Source organism: Helianthus annuus, chromosome 4, assembly GCF_002127325.2.
Source record: "Helianthus annuus cultivar XRQ/B chromosome 4, HanXRQr2.0-SUNRISE, whole genome shotgun sequence".
Taxonomy (NCBI): domain Eukaryota; kingdom Viridiplantae; phylum Streptophyta; class Magnoliopsida; order Asterales; family Asteraceae; genus Helianthus; species Helianthus annuus.
In genome coordinates this window covers 60,763,384-60,779,493 of record NC_035436.2, presented here as the reverse complement: position 1 = coordinate 60,779,493, position 16,110 = coordinate 60,763,384, and the positions used below count along the sequence as shown (strand labels likewise).

Here is a 16,110-nt window from a genome sequence, read left to right as displayed (position 1 = left end):
ATGAGAGTATAACAAACAAACAAACACGTATATCCCAATCATAGCACATTCTTGTTATATTGGTAGTACGTTTAACGAGAACATTAGGCTTTCATTAAGCAGGTAAGCACATTACATCATAATCATAGCATAAATAAGTAATTCAACAATGTATATAATGAGAATGTTGCGATTGAGCTTCCATATATTAATGAACACAAGTACAGTTTTACAAGTTCTACAATGTATCATACATCAAAAGGGACTATAGGGTCAGATCACCCTTGTCCAAATCATCTAACAAACTACATCAGTCAAAAGTTAATAAGTCAAAGGTCACACCGTGGTCTTCAAAAAGCTGTGCAATCTGGGCTCAATAGCTGCACTCTCATCAAAAGTATGCTATCTGCATAAGACCAAAAACCAACTACGCTGATGGTGGAGGAGGAGGAGGTGGAGGAACGAAAATCAACCTGCGCAAATGCACTAAATCCTCCTCAAGAGCATGAATATGGCATAAGTGGAGCCAGTGGAGTCGCGAATGGTGACTGACAAGTGCAAGGTGGAGGACGCAGAATCCTCTCTAACTCCATCACTCTGCGACACAACAACTCCTGCTGGAGCTGTAACGGTAAAAGCAGATCATCCCTCGTGTATCCAACATATTGTGAAGGGTGATTTGGATCAGAAACAGGCATCGTGTTGGGCGGAAACCAAATAAGTGGCTCGCCCGTGGGTGCACAAGCAAAAGGTGCAGTATGTGTAGCAGGTGCAAATGGTGGCATGAAAGGAAAGGTTGCTGACACAGGTGGAATATGACTGGGCTGCTGACTCGATGGTCCTTCCCCGGGACGGGGATGAGGGATATCCTGTAGGAACGTGATCGGTAGATCTGTGCGGTGAAAGTCAGATACATGTTGGTGAAACGGGGCGATATCAATGGGTGCATGTATAGGTGCAGGAGGGGGAGTAACAGGTCTAACAAAAGGTGGTAAGTCATCATCGTCCTTGATCCACCCATTGTGGGCGGATGCATATATGGGGTCAACCTGGGCAGCAGAAGGAGCACGATCAACAAGTACAGGGATTGTGTCAGGAAAAGGTGGTGCAACAACTGGAATGTCAACGGGTGCAGGGTCATGCTCAGGCAAAGGGTCGTGAGCAGGTATAGGTTTTGGTGCAATCTCAGGCTCAGGGTCAGCTGGGGCATACTCGAGATCAGCGGGTATATCAAAGAGCTGATCGTCAGGGATGACAGGTGCCTCAAAAGGCTGCTCGTCAGGGACAAACTCAATCTCATGATCAGGGTCAAAGTCGCGTGGAAAGACAGGATCAAACTCGCCATCAAACTCGAAATCCTGCGGAGGAACAGGTGCAGCTGACATAGCGGTGTCGGAGTCAGAGTCAGTGGGATAACGCTGCAATCCTAGTGCGTGTAATGTAGTAGATGACACCGATTCGAACGAATTAGGACCATAATGGTCAGACAAAATCTCCAGGACAGGAACCTCGATAAGTGGAACAGCAATGACATCAATGTCTGGGATCTCAACAAGAGGGATAGCAACATCATCATCAACTGGAATCTCGAAAAGTGGAACGACAACGTCATCGTCGACTGGAAGTCCATCATCCTGGGCACCCTCAGGGGGGCCCTCATTAAAAAAATCGACGTCGTCGTCAGACATGGCATCAAGAGGCAGATCCTCGAGAGGAAATGCAGCAAGAGGAAAAGGGACAGGGATCGGAACAAGAACTAGATCCCCGTCAGGAAAACCATCAACTAGGGGTATATCATCTCCAAAATCTGGTAAAGCAAACGGCTGGAAATCATCATCGTCGCTACTCGTGGTGTCTGATGTAAAAACCTCAGGGTCTGTGGGTATCTCATCATCCGGGACTATGGCCATAGGGTCTATGGTATCTGATACACCACTATCAGAAGAGGAAATGATGTATGTGACAAAGCAATCATACATATGCACATATATTAACAACCATCAAATAAGCATGTAAGTAATAACAATGTAAGTATGTATTCATCCTAGTCTCCCCAGACTATCCCACCCAGCCTCTCAGACTGAACTTCCTAGTCTCTCAGGCTAAAACTCCCCAGTTTCCCAAACTGAACTACCCAGACTCTCAGACTAAACTTCTCCAGTCTCTAAGACTCAATTTCCCCAGTCTCTAAGACTAAACCTCCCCAGTCTCTAAGACTGAACCTCCCCAGTCTCTAAGACTGAATCTCCCCAGTCTCTAAGATTGAACCTCCCTTGGTCTCTAAGACTGAACCTCCCTCAGTCTCTAAGACTGAACCTCCCCAGTCTCTAAGACTGAACCTCCCCAGTCTCTAAGACTGAACATCTCCAGTCTCTAAGACTGAATTATAAATATAGCCTTGAAATGTGTTTTGTGCCTTTTGTTTGTAAAAAAAATGTTTGTTTCCTGGATCTGGACGTTTTGTGTATGCAATGTGAAACATGTTTGAAAATGTTTTCGTGTGAGCCCTAATGATCGTAGTCTAGACTCGAGAAAGAATCCTAGTTCGCTACGATCGAAGCTCTGATACCAAGCTGTCATACCCTGACTTTTGCGGAAGCGTGGTTATGGGGGTGACTTCTTAATACCATAGCAAACAATCATAACAATGCTATTTGATTAAACCAAAATATTTTCATCCATTAATTATGTTTAGAAAATACCATGACTTACTTGTCTGAAAACATCAACACCCAAATTAAGTTACAAACCATAACATGTTTAATGAGTTCACAAGGACTCAACAAAAGACGTTAACTAAAAACCAAGTTTAGAAACATGTATCCCATCCAGGAATAGGATACACCTCCTACACTCTACAACCATGGATGACATCCTTTATTCAAACGCAGCTTGAAGACACATGCATAATCCTGCCAGGTCCACTAGTTCCCTGAAATACATGTAGTTTAAAAATATCAACAAAAGTTGAGCGAGTTTATATGTGTGTATATGAATAAACCTTTAAAGTATGTCTGTAAGAATGTATGTCCCTGGTATGTAGCAATAAGGAAAAAGAGAACACCAATGGGTTGCAAAGCCAATGGTATATGCGAAATGGTGCAGGAAGACTCAAACCTAGCAAATTTGTCTCCGGGATGAAGACATAGTCACCACATGGGCCACCCAGGCCCGCATGGGTGTGGGCTCGCTACACCCAAATAGATCTATCACTCATGTCCCTTGGTCCTACAATGAGGATTAATGGCCTTAAGTGTTATACTCACCTTTCACATGATCTAGCAGTAACCCTCCTTAAGCAAATCATACCATGTATAAAACGTTTGTAAATAATCGTAACATGTATATTGTGACACCCCAGGAAAACTAGTGAACAATATAGCTTACGTTAGTGAGTGCGTACCAAATTTCGGGACGAAATTTCTTTTTAGTTGGGGATACTGTGACAACTCGTATTTCAAACCCGTTTTTGTATTGTATGCAACGTATGTGAACTTGATTGAATTATCAAATGATTGAATTATTGAATGTTATGACGTTATGATAGGTTATATGTTTATGAATGTGTTTACCTTGTCCGAACCGCACAACACATAGCCGATCGCACAAACTAATGGACTGACCCATGACACTCTCGGCCCACTCTCTTTGAATCCGAAACACATAGATAACCCATGAAGGGGTTCGGCCCACTACACTTATACGAAATAGATGGTAGGGTAAACACCTCATTTGTTACAATTCACCTCACACACTCAAAACCCTAAAGCTCCCTCTTCTCTCACTCGAACTCGACGGCACAAGACAACCAAGGAATATCCTTCGTTTGGATCACCCTCTTGCCATCATTAACCGGTTAGTGTGCTTGTGATTGTTTGCGTGTTTGAATGATAGATTACGTGTTGTTGTGTGTACTATGATAGCCTTGCATGATGATTTAGGATTTTTAATTAACATGATCGATTATGTTCTTATGAATAAGATTCCATGGTGTAGAACCGAAACCAATTAGGTGATTAATCGGCTGCCATATTGTGACATTTGTGCTTGTAATCATTGTAAACAGTTCGGTTATCAATGAAATAAAGTTATTTGATCCCTATGCTTGCTTCTTTATGTTTAATGTTTTTCATGTTTTGGCTTTTATTCGATTTCAAACTCTATATTGCTTTCTGGAGGATTATATGCAAACTGGTATGAAAACGTAATCAGTTATATGCAACAAATACTCCGGAACATCAATCTATGCTAAACATACCTTAAATAACCTTTACATAACTTAGAAATAAGTTTCGAAGGCTTTGGTATGGCAAAATTCAGTTAATTCGCTTACAGGGACTAAAATTGACAAACTGCGAAAGTATGCCGATTTGAACTGTAACGAACATTCCGGAACATGATCATAAGTTAAACACACCTTAAATATCCTTTACATAGCTTAGAAATAGGCTTTGAGGGGTTCGGTGTGCTAAAATAAACTTTATGCTCATTCAGGGACTAAAAGTGTCAAAAAGTGCATAAGTTTGCACTTTCGCGCATATCTTACGTTCTGATTACTTCCGGACATCCAAAAATTTATGTAAGCATTAAAATATTATGTTTTAATGTTTGGCATGAGAAAAATCCATTCGTCGCGCAATTTGGATCGTTTTTCACGCTTATGCGCATTCCGTCGTAATTAAGCGAACATCGCGATCGTACGACCAAACGAACCGACATCCGAGATATTTTTGAGCATGTTTTGAGTCCCCTATACTTTAACTTCATTTTAGAGCCTTGAAATGAGGTTAATGGGGCTTAAACGTGTCAAAAATGGGCCAAAACGCATGTTTCTAAGCTGCAGGGACCAAAACTGACAAATCTGTCAAAGTTTGCTCAGGCGGGGCGCGTAAGGATTCCCCCAAACTTTAGGCGGGCCGCGTGAGGTCCCCAGATACGAAAAATTGTTGAAAACAGCTATATGCAGCTGTCTTGCACCTCTAAACCCATTGCAAATGGTATTTTCAAATCAGGGGACTGAAATAATGGGCTCAAATGGTTTTTAAAAACTATGGGTACACATGGATGGCCAAGATCGAAGCACGCTTTGCGAGGAACGATCTTAACGGTTCACCAAATCCTATATATACCCCTCCATGTCTTGCCCATTTCCCTCACACTTGAATTCAGAGGTTGCTCTCTAAGTTGGGGTGCTTTGACACTTCATACCTGAGAGTACTCAGAATTCAATCTTGCGGGGACCCGTTGTAAGTATTCTTTCGTTCTTTTATTGCTTTTCGAGTCCGAAAGTCAAACTTTGTTTGACTTTCTGCATTGACCAGTTTATGGTCAATGCGAAGTTCGTTTGAACTTCATAACGTGAGCGTAATCACGTTGGTTATAGTCCCTAGCGACTATACCTACTGATTACCACGTTATCTAGGCTTAGGGACGAGTCGTAGTTTCGGTCAAAATGCGTTTTAATACCAAACTACTTTAGGGTATTAAAACCGTTTGTTTTAATACCAAACCTGTTTTCTAAACATGTTCTAACATGTTTAGCTCGTCGCTTTTAGTTTTGTGCTTGTTTAGGGTCGTAAGGGTAAGCGATCTAATCAATCGCTTATACTTACCAACCCGACCCATTTGGTCGATCATTAGGATCCGACCAAACACATTAGGTGACCATAGTGTATAGGGAATAACCTTCCGAGGTTATACCTTATGGTCACGCCGTTTAAGTAGTTGTATGACAAGTGGTTCTTATGCCTTAGGTAAATTACCAAAATGCCCTTTTTACACTAAAATTCATTTTAAACTTATGTAACATAATTTTTTGACACCTAAACTGATTTAGCAACAATATTAAGTGTGTTAAGGCATATCTTGCTTGTCATAGGGCTAGTTAGGCGTTTCAAGCGCGTTTTACGCAAACGACGCGTTAAAGTAGCATAAGCTACCTAAGCGGGTCGTAACGGGTCAAAAGCACTTAGGATAAGTTTCGTTTTAGTATGTAGGCTTTGTCAAACCATATTACATAAGTTCCCACACTTATTTGGTTTGCGAACCGTCGTACTACCCGATCCTCCGATAGGTCCGTTTATTAATGTAGGTGCCTTTATAGGTGCTGTTTGATTCCGTGATCTTCTAACATTGCTTGGTGGTTGTTCTACGACTTCTAAGCAATCTCAAGTGAGTACATAGTCCCCTCTTTTACTATTTTCCAAACATTTTGGGGTGAAACACATGTGCCTACTTGTTACTTTCATTCTTTTCATGCTTTCATATCATATACTTGCTATGTTCATTAATACCTTTGTTTTACATGACATGTTCACGCTATGTATGTTCATCATACTTAGTGCATTTGTTTTACATGACATTTTCACGCTATGTATGTTCATCATACTTAGTGCATTTGTTTTACATGACATTTTCACGCTATGTATGTTCATCATACTTAGTGCATTTATTTTACATGACATTTTCAAGCTATGTATGTTCATCATACTTAGTGCATTTGTTTTACATGACATTTTCATGCTTACATTTTGGGTATGACATTTGGTTTGTTTAAGTGGGACAATATACATTCATTAACATTGATCACGCCGCTCGTTAGTAGGTAATGGTACCATAGGAATTGACAACTCCCGTTCCTGAAATCCTGGGTATGTTTGGATTGGAAGGAATGACCGAATTCGATTAAAACATTTAGACAGATAGACCTTTAATTTGTTTAAAGGTTTATCACCACAGTTGCAAGGCTTGGATGTATGCATTTTCACAATACCGCATAAATGTTTGTATTCATTATAGCATGCATTTTCCACAAAACATAGCGTTGATTTAAACCATGTTTTACTTCAATACACTGTTTTGTGCATTTTTCCTATGGTTTAGTTGATACATATTTCACTAACCATACATTGACATTTTGATTACGCATTACATGATTGATATTTGACATAGACAATGTTGATATTGATATATATATATACATTTTGACATGGTTTTCACAATAACATTGGGCAAATGGTTTAGACATGGGCAACTTTCATTGGGTGGTTTATTTAAGTCATTCAACTTGGACTTAATCATTTTTCTTACAAATAACACATTTTTCATAAGACATTGTTTTACAACACTGTTCGATAAATATATATACAAACTCATTTTACTTAGTTATTCATTTAACCTTACATTACTTTTTCACATATCATCTACTTTATCATCGCTTTTCAAATGATTTATAAAACAAAACATGTTACAAGGATCATGACTGACTTTGTTAAACAACCCTTTTCTAAAACCTAAGTCATGAATCCTATTTTCACAAAACCTATGTTACTCACTGGCATTTTTATGCTAACATACTTTATTTTCACATGTGTTTCAGGAGCTAATGCATAGCTTGATCGTGATACGCTAGGGTGGACTTGGGCCTTAGTGACTTTAAAATGAAGCTAGTCTAATTAAAACATGTTATGTACTCTATGTTTCAGTTATTTCAAGACAATGTACCTCTTTTATTGATAAATAAAATATAACTTTAAATGCCATGGTTGTGAAACAATAATTCTGTTACAACACTCCCCGACGTTTCCGCCACGATTTGATGTTTTACGTGGTCGGGGTGTGACAGAAGAGTTGGTATCAGAGCCAATGGTTATAGGGAATTAGGTTATTAGTAATGCTTTGACCTAGACTATAACCTTTCTAGGACCCCAACACAAGTTGTCTTGTGTTTAGATTTTAAAACATGCACTTCACCTATCCTTAGGTGATCATCAAAACAAGAACCCAGATTTCTAAAACGATTTCTGAAAAACAATCCTCTATTTTTTTCAAATGATCTATTTTATTGTTTTGAACCCTTCTGACTTTTCAAATTGATTTTGGAAATTTATCATTTGCTTTAATGATTCTTTTGGCCTTGTGCCTTTCGAGTTTTCAAAATCTCGTCAAAGTTTGGGTCTAAATGATGTGAACACGTGCAAACTGGAAGGGTGAATGCCTGTACCCTGAGTTTTCTGTCTAAGGCTAGAGTGTTCGTACAAATCCACATAATCGGACCAGTCACTCTTACCTGGGAACTCTTGGGGTGAGTGTTCACTTATAGGCGAGCATGTCTTCGTTAAGCATTGTTTATGGATCCATTTACTTTGATTAGTCACTGTGCGTCATTTGTTTGCTTTGTGATACGGACAAATGACTACCATCCTTGCTTTTTTTGATTTTGTTTCATCTCATTCTTTTCATCTAATCATCTCACTCGTTTCCTCTCGTGTTTTCCTCTTTTCTTTAGCATGCCTCCTCGACGCGAAAATCAGCTACCCAATGCCGAACTGGCGGAAATCATCGCACAACATATGGCTGCGGCGTTCCCGAATCTTATTGCTCTGTTTAACCAAGCAAACGTCAATCAGAACGCTCCTTGTAACTTTAAGAGTTTCAATTCGGCTAAACCACTCAAGTTCAGTGGTACCGAAGGAGCAACTGGGCTTCTTCAATGGTTTGAGAGCACTGAGAATACTTTTCGTCATGTTCAGTGTCCTGATAATCGCAAGGTCGAGTTTGCTTCAAGTGTCTTCCAGAAGAGGGCGTTGACATGGTGGAACGGGGTTATGAGAGATCGAGGTGCTGAAGTCGCTTTAGCACAATCATGGGCTGAGCTAAGGACTCTCATGATGAGTGAGTTCTGTCCTCGTCATGAGCTACGAAAGTTGGAAAGGGAGTTTGACAATCTGAAACAGGTTAGTGGTGAGCACCGGGCGTACACTGATAGATATGAAGAGTTGAGTTTGCTATGCCCAACAATGGTCACCCCACTTGACAAAGCTATCGAAAGATACATCGATGGTCTACCTGATTCTGTGCAAGACATTGTTACCGGGAGTAAACCTACCACTGTCCGTCAGGCCATTGAGTTAGCTGCGACATTAACAGAATCGCAGGTCAGAAAGGGGAAATTGCATAGGAAGGGTGACAAGGGTAAGAAGCAGGATTCTGACAAAGGGGATAGCAAGAAAGGTAAGAAAGGGAAGGATTCTGGCTCATCAAGGGACTCTAGGAAGCGAAAGGCTTCCCAAAATTTTGCAATCACTGCCCAACAGAACCAGGCAGCTCCCAATCAGCCAGCGCAGCCTCCCGCGAAGAAGCGGTATGAAGGGAATGCACCTTTGTGCAATAGGTGCAATAGTCATCATCAGCAACAACTCCCGTGTCGTTTCTGTACCAGCTGTGGGAAGTCGGGTCATCTTGCAGAAGTTTGTCGTTTTGCTCGAAATCAGGTAGCTCAACCACCTGTTCAACAGCAAGCTGCACGACCTCACTACCCTCCCGGCTCATGCTTTAATTGTGGAGACCTGACTCATTATCGAAACCAGTGTCCAAGGCTGGTTAATGCAAATCCAGTTCAGGCTCAGGCTCGTGGACGAGCTTTCAATATGAATGCTGTTGAGGCGCAGGCAGACAACGAGGTGGTGAACGGTACGTTCTTAGTTAATAATCAACCTGCGTCTATTCTTTTTGATTCAGGGGCCGATAAAAGTTTTGTGTCTTTATCTTTCGAACCATTGCTTCGCGTGTCTAGAACAAAACTAGGTAAACCTTTGACTGTTGAAGTTGCGAATGGTGAACCCATTGTTCTTAATTCCATTCTTCGCAACTGCCAATTAAACCTTAGCAACCATCTTTTTCCTATTGACCTCACGCCTATGCGTCTTGGAAGTTTCGACATTATTGTGGGTATGGATTGGTTAGCCAAGCATCGCGCAGAAGTGGTTTGTTTCGAGAAGATCGTTCGTGTGCCGCTCCCGTCAGGTGAGATCCTACAGGTTCGTGGTGAGAAACCTGTTAGTAGCCTCAAGCTTATGTCTTGTTCTCAAGCTCGGAAGTATCTGCGAAAGAACTATGTGGCCTTCTTGGCACATGTTACGGCAGATAAAGACCAAGGTAAGTCTATTCAAGATATCCCTGTTGTTCGGGATTATCCGGAGCTGTTTCCTGAAGAATTACCTGGTCTACCCCCAGCACGCCAAGTCGAGTTCCATATCGATCTTGTACCTGGTGCAAATCCTATTGCCAAAGCTCCGTATCGCCTTGCACCATCTGAGATGCAAGAGCTATCTAAGCAGCTTCAGGAGCTTTCTGACAAAGGTTTTATCCGTCCTAGCTTTTCTCCTTGGGGTGCTCCCGTTCTCTTTGTCAAGAAGAAGGATGGATCCTTCAGAATGTGTATCGATTATCGTGAGCTGAATAAGCTTACCATCAAGAATCGATATCCCCTACCTCGCATTGATGATCTCTTTGACAAATTACAGGGTGCTACTTGCTTTTCGAAGATTGATCTTCGTTCTGGGTATCATCAACTTCGTGTGCATGAAGAGGATATTCCCAAAACAGCATTTCGCACTCGATATGGGCATTATGAGTTCACAGTCATGCCATTCGGTTTGACCAATGCTCCTGCTGTTTTCATGGACTTGATGAATAGGGTCTGCAAGCCTTATTTGGATAAGTTCATCATCGTTTTCATTGATGATATCTTGATTTATTCTAAGACACGAGCTGATCATGAGCATCATCTTCGTCTTACTCTGGAACTCCTAAAGAAAGAACAACTTTTTGCCAAATTCTCCAAGTGCGAATTTTGGCTTAAGGAAGTTCAATTTTTGGGACATATTGTCAACGAACAAGGTATTCATGTAGATCCCTCCAAGATCAGTGCGATTAAGGATTGGGATACGCCAACTACTCCTACTGAGGTTCGTTCTTTTCTTGGTCTTGCGGGTTACTACCGCCGCTTCATTAAAAACTTCTCGAAGATTGCAGTTCCTCTAACTGCTCTAACTCAGAAGAACAAACCCTTTGAATGGGGTTATAAGCAAGAAGAAGCGTTTCAGACTTTGAAGCAGAAGCTTTGTAATGCACCTATTCTGACTTTGCCTGAAGGCAACGATGATTTTGTTGTCTACTGTGATGCATCGAAATTGGGTCTTGGCTGTGTTCTGATGCAAAGGAACAAAGTCATAGCCTATGCATCTAGACAATTGAAGGTACATGAGAGAAACTACACCACTCATGATCTTGAGCTAGGTGCAGTTGTTTTCGCTCTCAAAATCTGGAGACACTATTTGTACGGTACAAAATGCGTGGTTTTCACTGACCACAAAAGTCTCCAGCATATCTTCAACCAGAAAGAACTCAACATGAGGCAAAGACGTTGGGTCGAACTCCTAAACGACTATGATTGCGAAATTCGCTACCATCCTGGTAAAGCGAATGTCGTGGCTGACGCATTAAGTCGTAAGGAACGTACTATGCTTCATTGTATTCGTGATCAAACTGCTATCCAAGCTCGATCCGATATTCAAGCCCGCATTTCTCAGGCTCAGCATGTTTGTGTTTCACAAGACTTGATGGGTAAGGAATTACCCTATCACATTAAGCCTGATCTTGTTCTAAAGGAAGATGGGTCGTATTATTTCATGGACCGTTTGTGGGTCCCAAGCCAAGATGATCTTCGTACTTTGCTTATGGATGAGGCCCATAAATCTCGTTATTCTATCCATCCTGGCTCAGACAAAATGTATAAGGATCTTCGTACTCGGTATTGGTGGCCTGGTATGAAGAAAGACATTGCCTTATACGTTTCAAAATGCCTTACTTGTCTTAAGGTTAAGGCTGAACACCAGCATCCTTATGGTCTTTTGGAGCAACCAGAGATTCCAGTTTGGAAATGGGAAAACATCGCTATGGATCTCATTACTAAACTTCCACGCACTAAGAAAGGTCACGATGCCATCTGGGTAATTGTGGACCGTCTTACTAAATCAGCGCATTTCTTGCCAATCCGTGAGGATTTTTCTGCTGATGATTTGGCTAAAATCTACGTGGATGAAATTGTATCTCGACATGGTGTTCCTTTGAACATTATTTCGGACAGGGATGCTCGTTTCTCTTCTCGATTTTGGAGAACCATGCAATCTGCTATGGGGACCCAACTCAATCTGAGCACAGCCTATCATCCACAAACTGATGGCCAAACTGAAAGAACAATCCAGACTTTGGAGGATATGCTTAGAGCTTGTGTGATCGACTTCGGTGGTAGTTGGGATTCACATCTTCCATTGATTGAATTCTCCTACAACAACAGTTATCACTCCAGCATCAACATGGCTCCTTTCGAGGCTCTCTATGGTCGAAAATGTCGTTCACCAGTCTGCTGGAATGAGATAGGTGAGGCTCAGATTACTGGACCTGACCTCATTCTGGAGACAACTGACAAGGTTAAGAAAGTTCGTGATAACTTACAAGCAGCTCGAAGCCGTCAAAAGAGTTACGCGGACCTAAAACGCAAGCCCTTGGATTTTCAAGTCGGTGATCGTGTGTTACTTAAGGTCTCACCTTGGAAAGGTGTGATCAGATTTGGAAAGAAAGGAAAACTTGCACCTAGATACGTTGGACCATTCCAGATCGTCGAAAGAATCGGTAAGGTAGCCTACAGACTTCAATTGCCTCCTGAACTTGGAAATGTTCATCCAACTTTCCACGTATCCAACCTCAAAAGGTGCTTAGCTGATGAGAACCTCCACATACCACTTGACGAAATTCGTGTTGATAAAACACTACATTTTGTTGAGAAACCTGTGGAAATTATGGATCGTGAAGTCAAATGGCTTAAACGCAAGCGCATTCCGTTGGTTAAAGTTCGCTGGGAATCTAAACGTGGACCTGAGTTTACTTGGGAACGTGAAGATCAAATGAAGGCGAAGTATCCACATCTATTCCCACGAGTTTCCTCTAAACGAATTTCGGGACGAAATTCCCACAAGTAGGGGAGACTGTGACATTTGTGCTTGTAATCATTGTAAACAGTTCGGTTATCAATGAAATAAAGTTATTTGATCCCTATGCTTGCTTCTTTATGTTTAATGTTTTTCATGTTTTGGCTTTTATTCGATTTCAAACTCTATATTGCTTTCTGGAGGATTATATGCAAACTGGTATGAAAACGTAATCAGTTATATGCAACAAATACTCCGGAACATCAATCTATGCTAAACATACCTTAAATAACCTTTACATAACTTAGAAATAAGTTTCGAAGGCTTTGGTATGGCAAAATTCAGTTAATTCGCTTACAGGGACTAAAATTGACAAACTGCGAAAGTATGCCGATTTGAACTGTAACGAACATTCCGGAACATGATCATAAGTTAAACACACCTTAAATATCCTTTACATAGCTTAGAAATAGGCTTTGAGGGGTTCGGTGTGCTAAAATAAACTTTATGCTCATTCAGGGACTAAAAGTGTCAAAAAGTGCATAAGTTTGCACTTTCGCGCATATCTTACGTTCTGATTACTTCCGGACATCCAAAAATTTATGTAAGCATTAAAATATTATGTTTTAATGTTTGGCATGAGAAAAATCCATTCGTCGCGCAATTTGGATCGTTTTTCACGCTTATGCGCATTCCGTCGTAATTAAGCGAACATCGCGATCATACGACCAAACGAACCGACATCCGAGATATTTTTGAGCATGTTTTGAGTCCCCTATACTTTAACTTCATTTTAGAGCCTTGAAATGAGGTTAATGGGGCTTAAACGTGTCAAAAATGGGCCAAAACGCATGTTTCTAAGCTGCAGGGACCAAAACTGACAAATCTGTCAAAGTTTGCTCAGGCGGGGCGCGTAAGGATTCCCCCAAACTTTAGGCGGGCCGCGTGAGGTCCCCAGATACGAAAAATTGTTGAAAACAGCTATATGCAGCTGTCTTGCACCTCTAAACCCATTGCAAATGGTATTTTCAAATCAGGGGACTGAAATAATGGGCTCAAATGGTTTTTAAAAACTATGGGTACACATGGATGGCCAAGATCGAAGCACGCTTTGCGAGGAACGATCTTAACGGTTCACCAAATCCTATATATACCCCTCCATGTCTTGCCCATTTCCCTCACACTTGAATTCAGAGGTTGCTCTCTAAGTTGGGGTGCTTTGACACTTCATACCTGAGAGTACTCAGAATTCAATCTTGCGGGGACCCGTTGTAAGTATTCTTTCGTTCTTTTATTGCTTTTCGAGTCCGAAAGTCAAACTTTGTTTGACTTTCTGCATTGACCAGTTTATGGTCAATGCGAAGTTCGTTTGAACTTCATAACGTGAGCGTAATCACGTTGGTTATAGTCCCTAGCGACTATACCTACTGATTACCACGTTATCTAGGCTTAGGGACGAGTCGTAGTTTCGGTCAAAATGCGTTTTAATACCAAACTACTTTAGGGTATTAAAACCGTTTGTTTTAATACCAAACCTGTTTTCTAAACATGTTCTAACATGTTTAGCTCGTCGCTTTTAGTTTTGTGCTTGTTTAGGGTCGTAAGGGTAAGCGATCTAATCAATCGCTTATACTTACCAACCCGACCCATTTGGTCGATCATTAGGATCCGACCAAACACATTAGGTGACCATAGTGTATAGGGAATAACCTTCCGAGGTTATACCTTATGGTCACGCCGTTTAAGTAGTTGTATGACAAGTGGTTCTTATGCCTTAGGTAAATTACCAAAATGCCCTTTTTACACTAAAATTCATTTTAAACTTATGTAACATAATTTTTTGACACCTAAACTGATTTAGCAACAATATTAAGTGTGTTAAGGCATATCTTGCTTGTCATAGGGCTAGTTAGGCGTTTCAAGCGCGTTTTACGCAAACGACGCGTTAAAGTAGCATAAGCTACCTAAGCGGGTCGTAACGGGTCAAAAGCACTTAGGATAAGTTTCGTTTTAGTATGTAGGCTTTGTCAAACCATATTACATAAGTTCCCACACTTATTTGGTTTGCGAACCGTCGTACTACCCGATCCTCCGATAGGTCCGTTTATTAATGTAGGTGCCTTTATAGGTGCTGTTTGATTCCGTGATCTTCTAACATTGCTTGGTGGTTGTTCTACGACTTCTAAGCAATCTCAAGTGAGTACATAGTCCCCTCTTTTACTATTTTCCAAACATTTTGGGGTGAAACACATGTGCCTACTTGTTACTTTCATTCTTTTCATGCTTTCATATCATATACTTGCTATGTTCATTAATACCTTTGTTTTACATGACATGTTCACGCTATGTATGTTCATCATACTTAGTGCATTTGTTTTACATGACATTTTCACGCTATGTATGTTCATCATACTTAGTGCATTTGTTTTACATGACATTTTCACGCTATGTATGTTCATCATACTTAGTGCATTTATTTTACATGACATTTTCAAGCTATGTATGTTCATCATACTTAGTGCATTTGTTTTACATGACATTTTCATGCTTACATTTTGGGTATGACATTTGGTTTGTTTAAGTGGGACAATATACATTCATTAACATTGATCACGCCGCTCGTTAGTAGGTAATGGTACCATAGGAATTGACAACTCCCGTTCCTGAAATCCTGGGTATGTTTGGATTGGAAGGAATGACCGAATTCGATTAAAACATTTAGACAGATAGACCTTTAATTTGTTTAAAGGTTTATCACCACAGTTGCAAGGCTTGGATGTATGCATTTTCACAATACCGCATAAATGTTTGTATTCATTATAGCATGCATTTTCCACAAAACATAGCGTTGATTTAAACCATGTTTTACTTCAATACACTGTTTTGTGCATTTTTCCTATGGTTTAGTTGATACATATTTCACTAACCATACATTGACATTTTGATTACGCATTACATGATTGATATTTGACATAGACAATGTTGATATTGATATATATATATACATTTTGACATGGTTTTCACAATAACATTGGGCAAATGGTTTAGACATGGGCAACTTTCATTGGGTGGTTTATTTAAGTCATTCAACTTGGACTTAATCATTTTTCTTACAAATAACACATTTTTCATAAGACATTGTTTTACAACACTGTTCGATAAATATATATACAAACTCATTTTACTTAGTTATTCATTTAACCTTACATTACTTTTTCACATATCATCTACTTTATCATCGCTTTTCAAATGATTTATAAAACAAAACATGTTACAAGGATCATGACTGACTTTGTTAAACAACCCTTTTCTAAAACCTAAGTCATGAATCCTATTTTCACAAAACCTATGTTACTCACTG

General features: G+C 40.4%; 1 protein-coding gene across 1 annotated transcript; it reads right to left on the bottom strand.

Moving 5' to 3' along the window:
• Positions 1-476: 476 nt before the first annotated feature.
• On the bottom strand, positions 477-1,889 carry LOC110933555 (SH3 domain-containing protein C23A1.17-like). Its single transcript, XM_022176772.1, has one exon. The coding sequence runs from the start codon at positions 1,887-1,889 to the stop codon at positions 477-479; it is 1,413 nt and encodes a 470-aa protein (XP_022032464.1).
• Positions 1,890-16,110: the final 14,221 nt, after the last annotated feature.

Coding starts and splice junctions, on each gene's coding strand:
- LOC110933555 (XM_022176772.1), bottom strand. CDS start 1,889: ATGGCCATAGTCCCGGATGATGAGATACCCACAGACCCTGAGGTTTTT.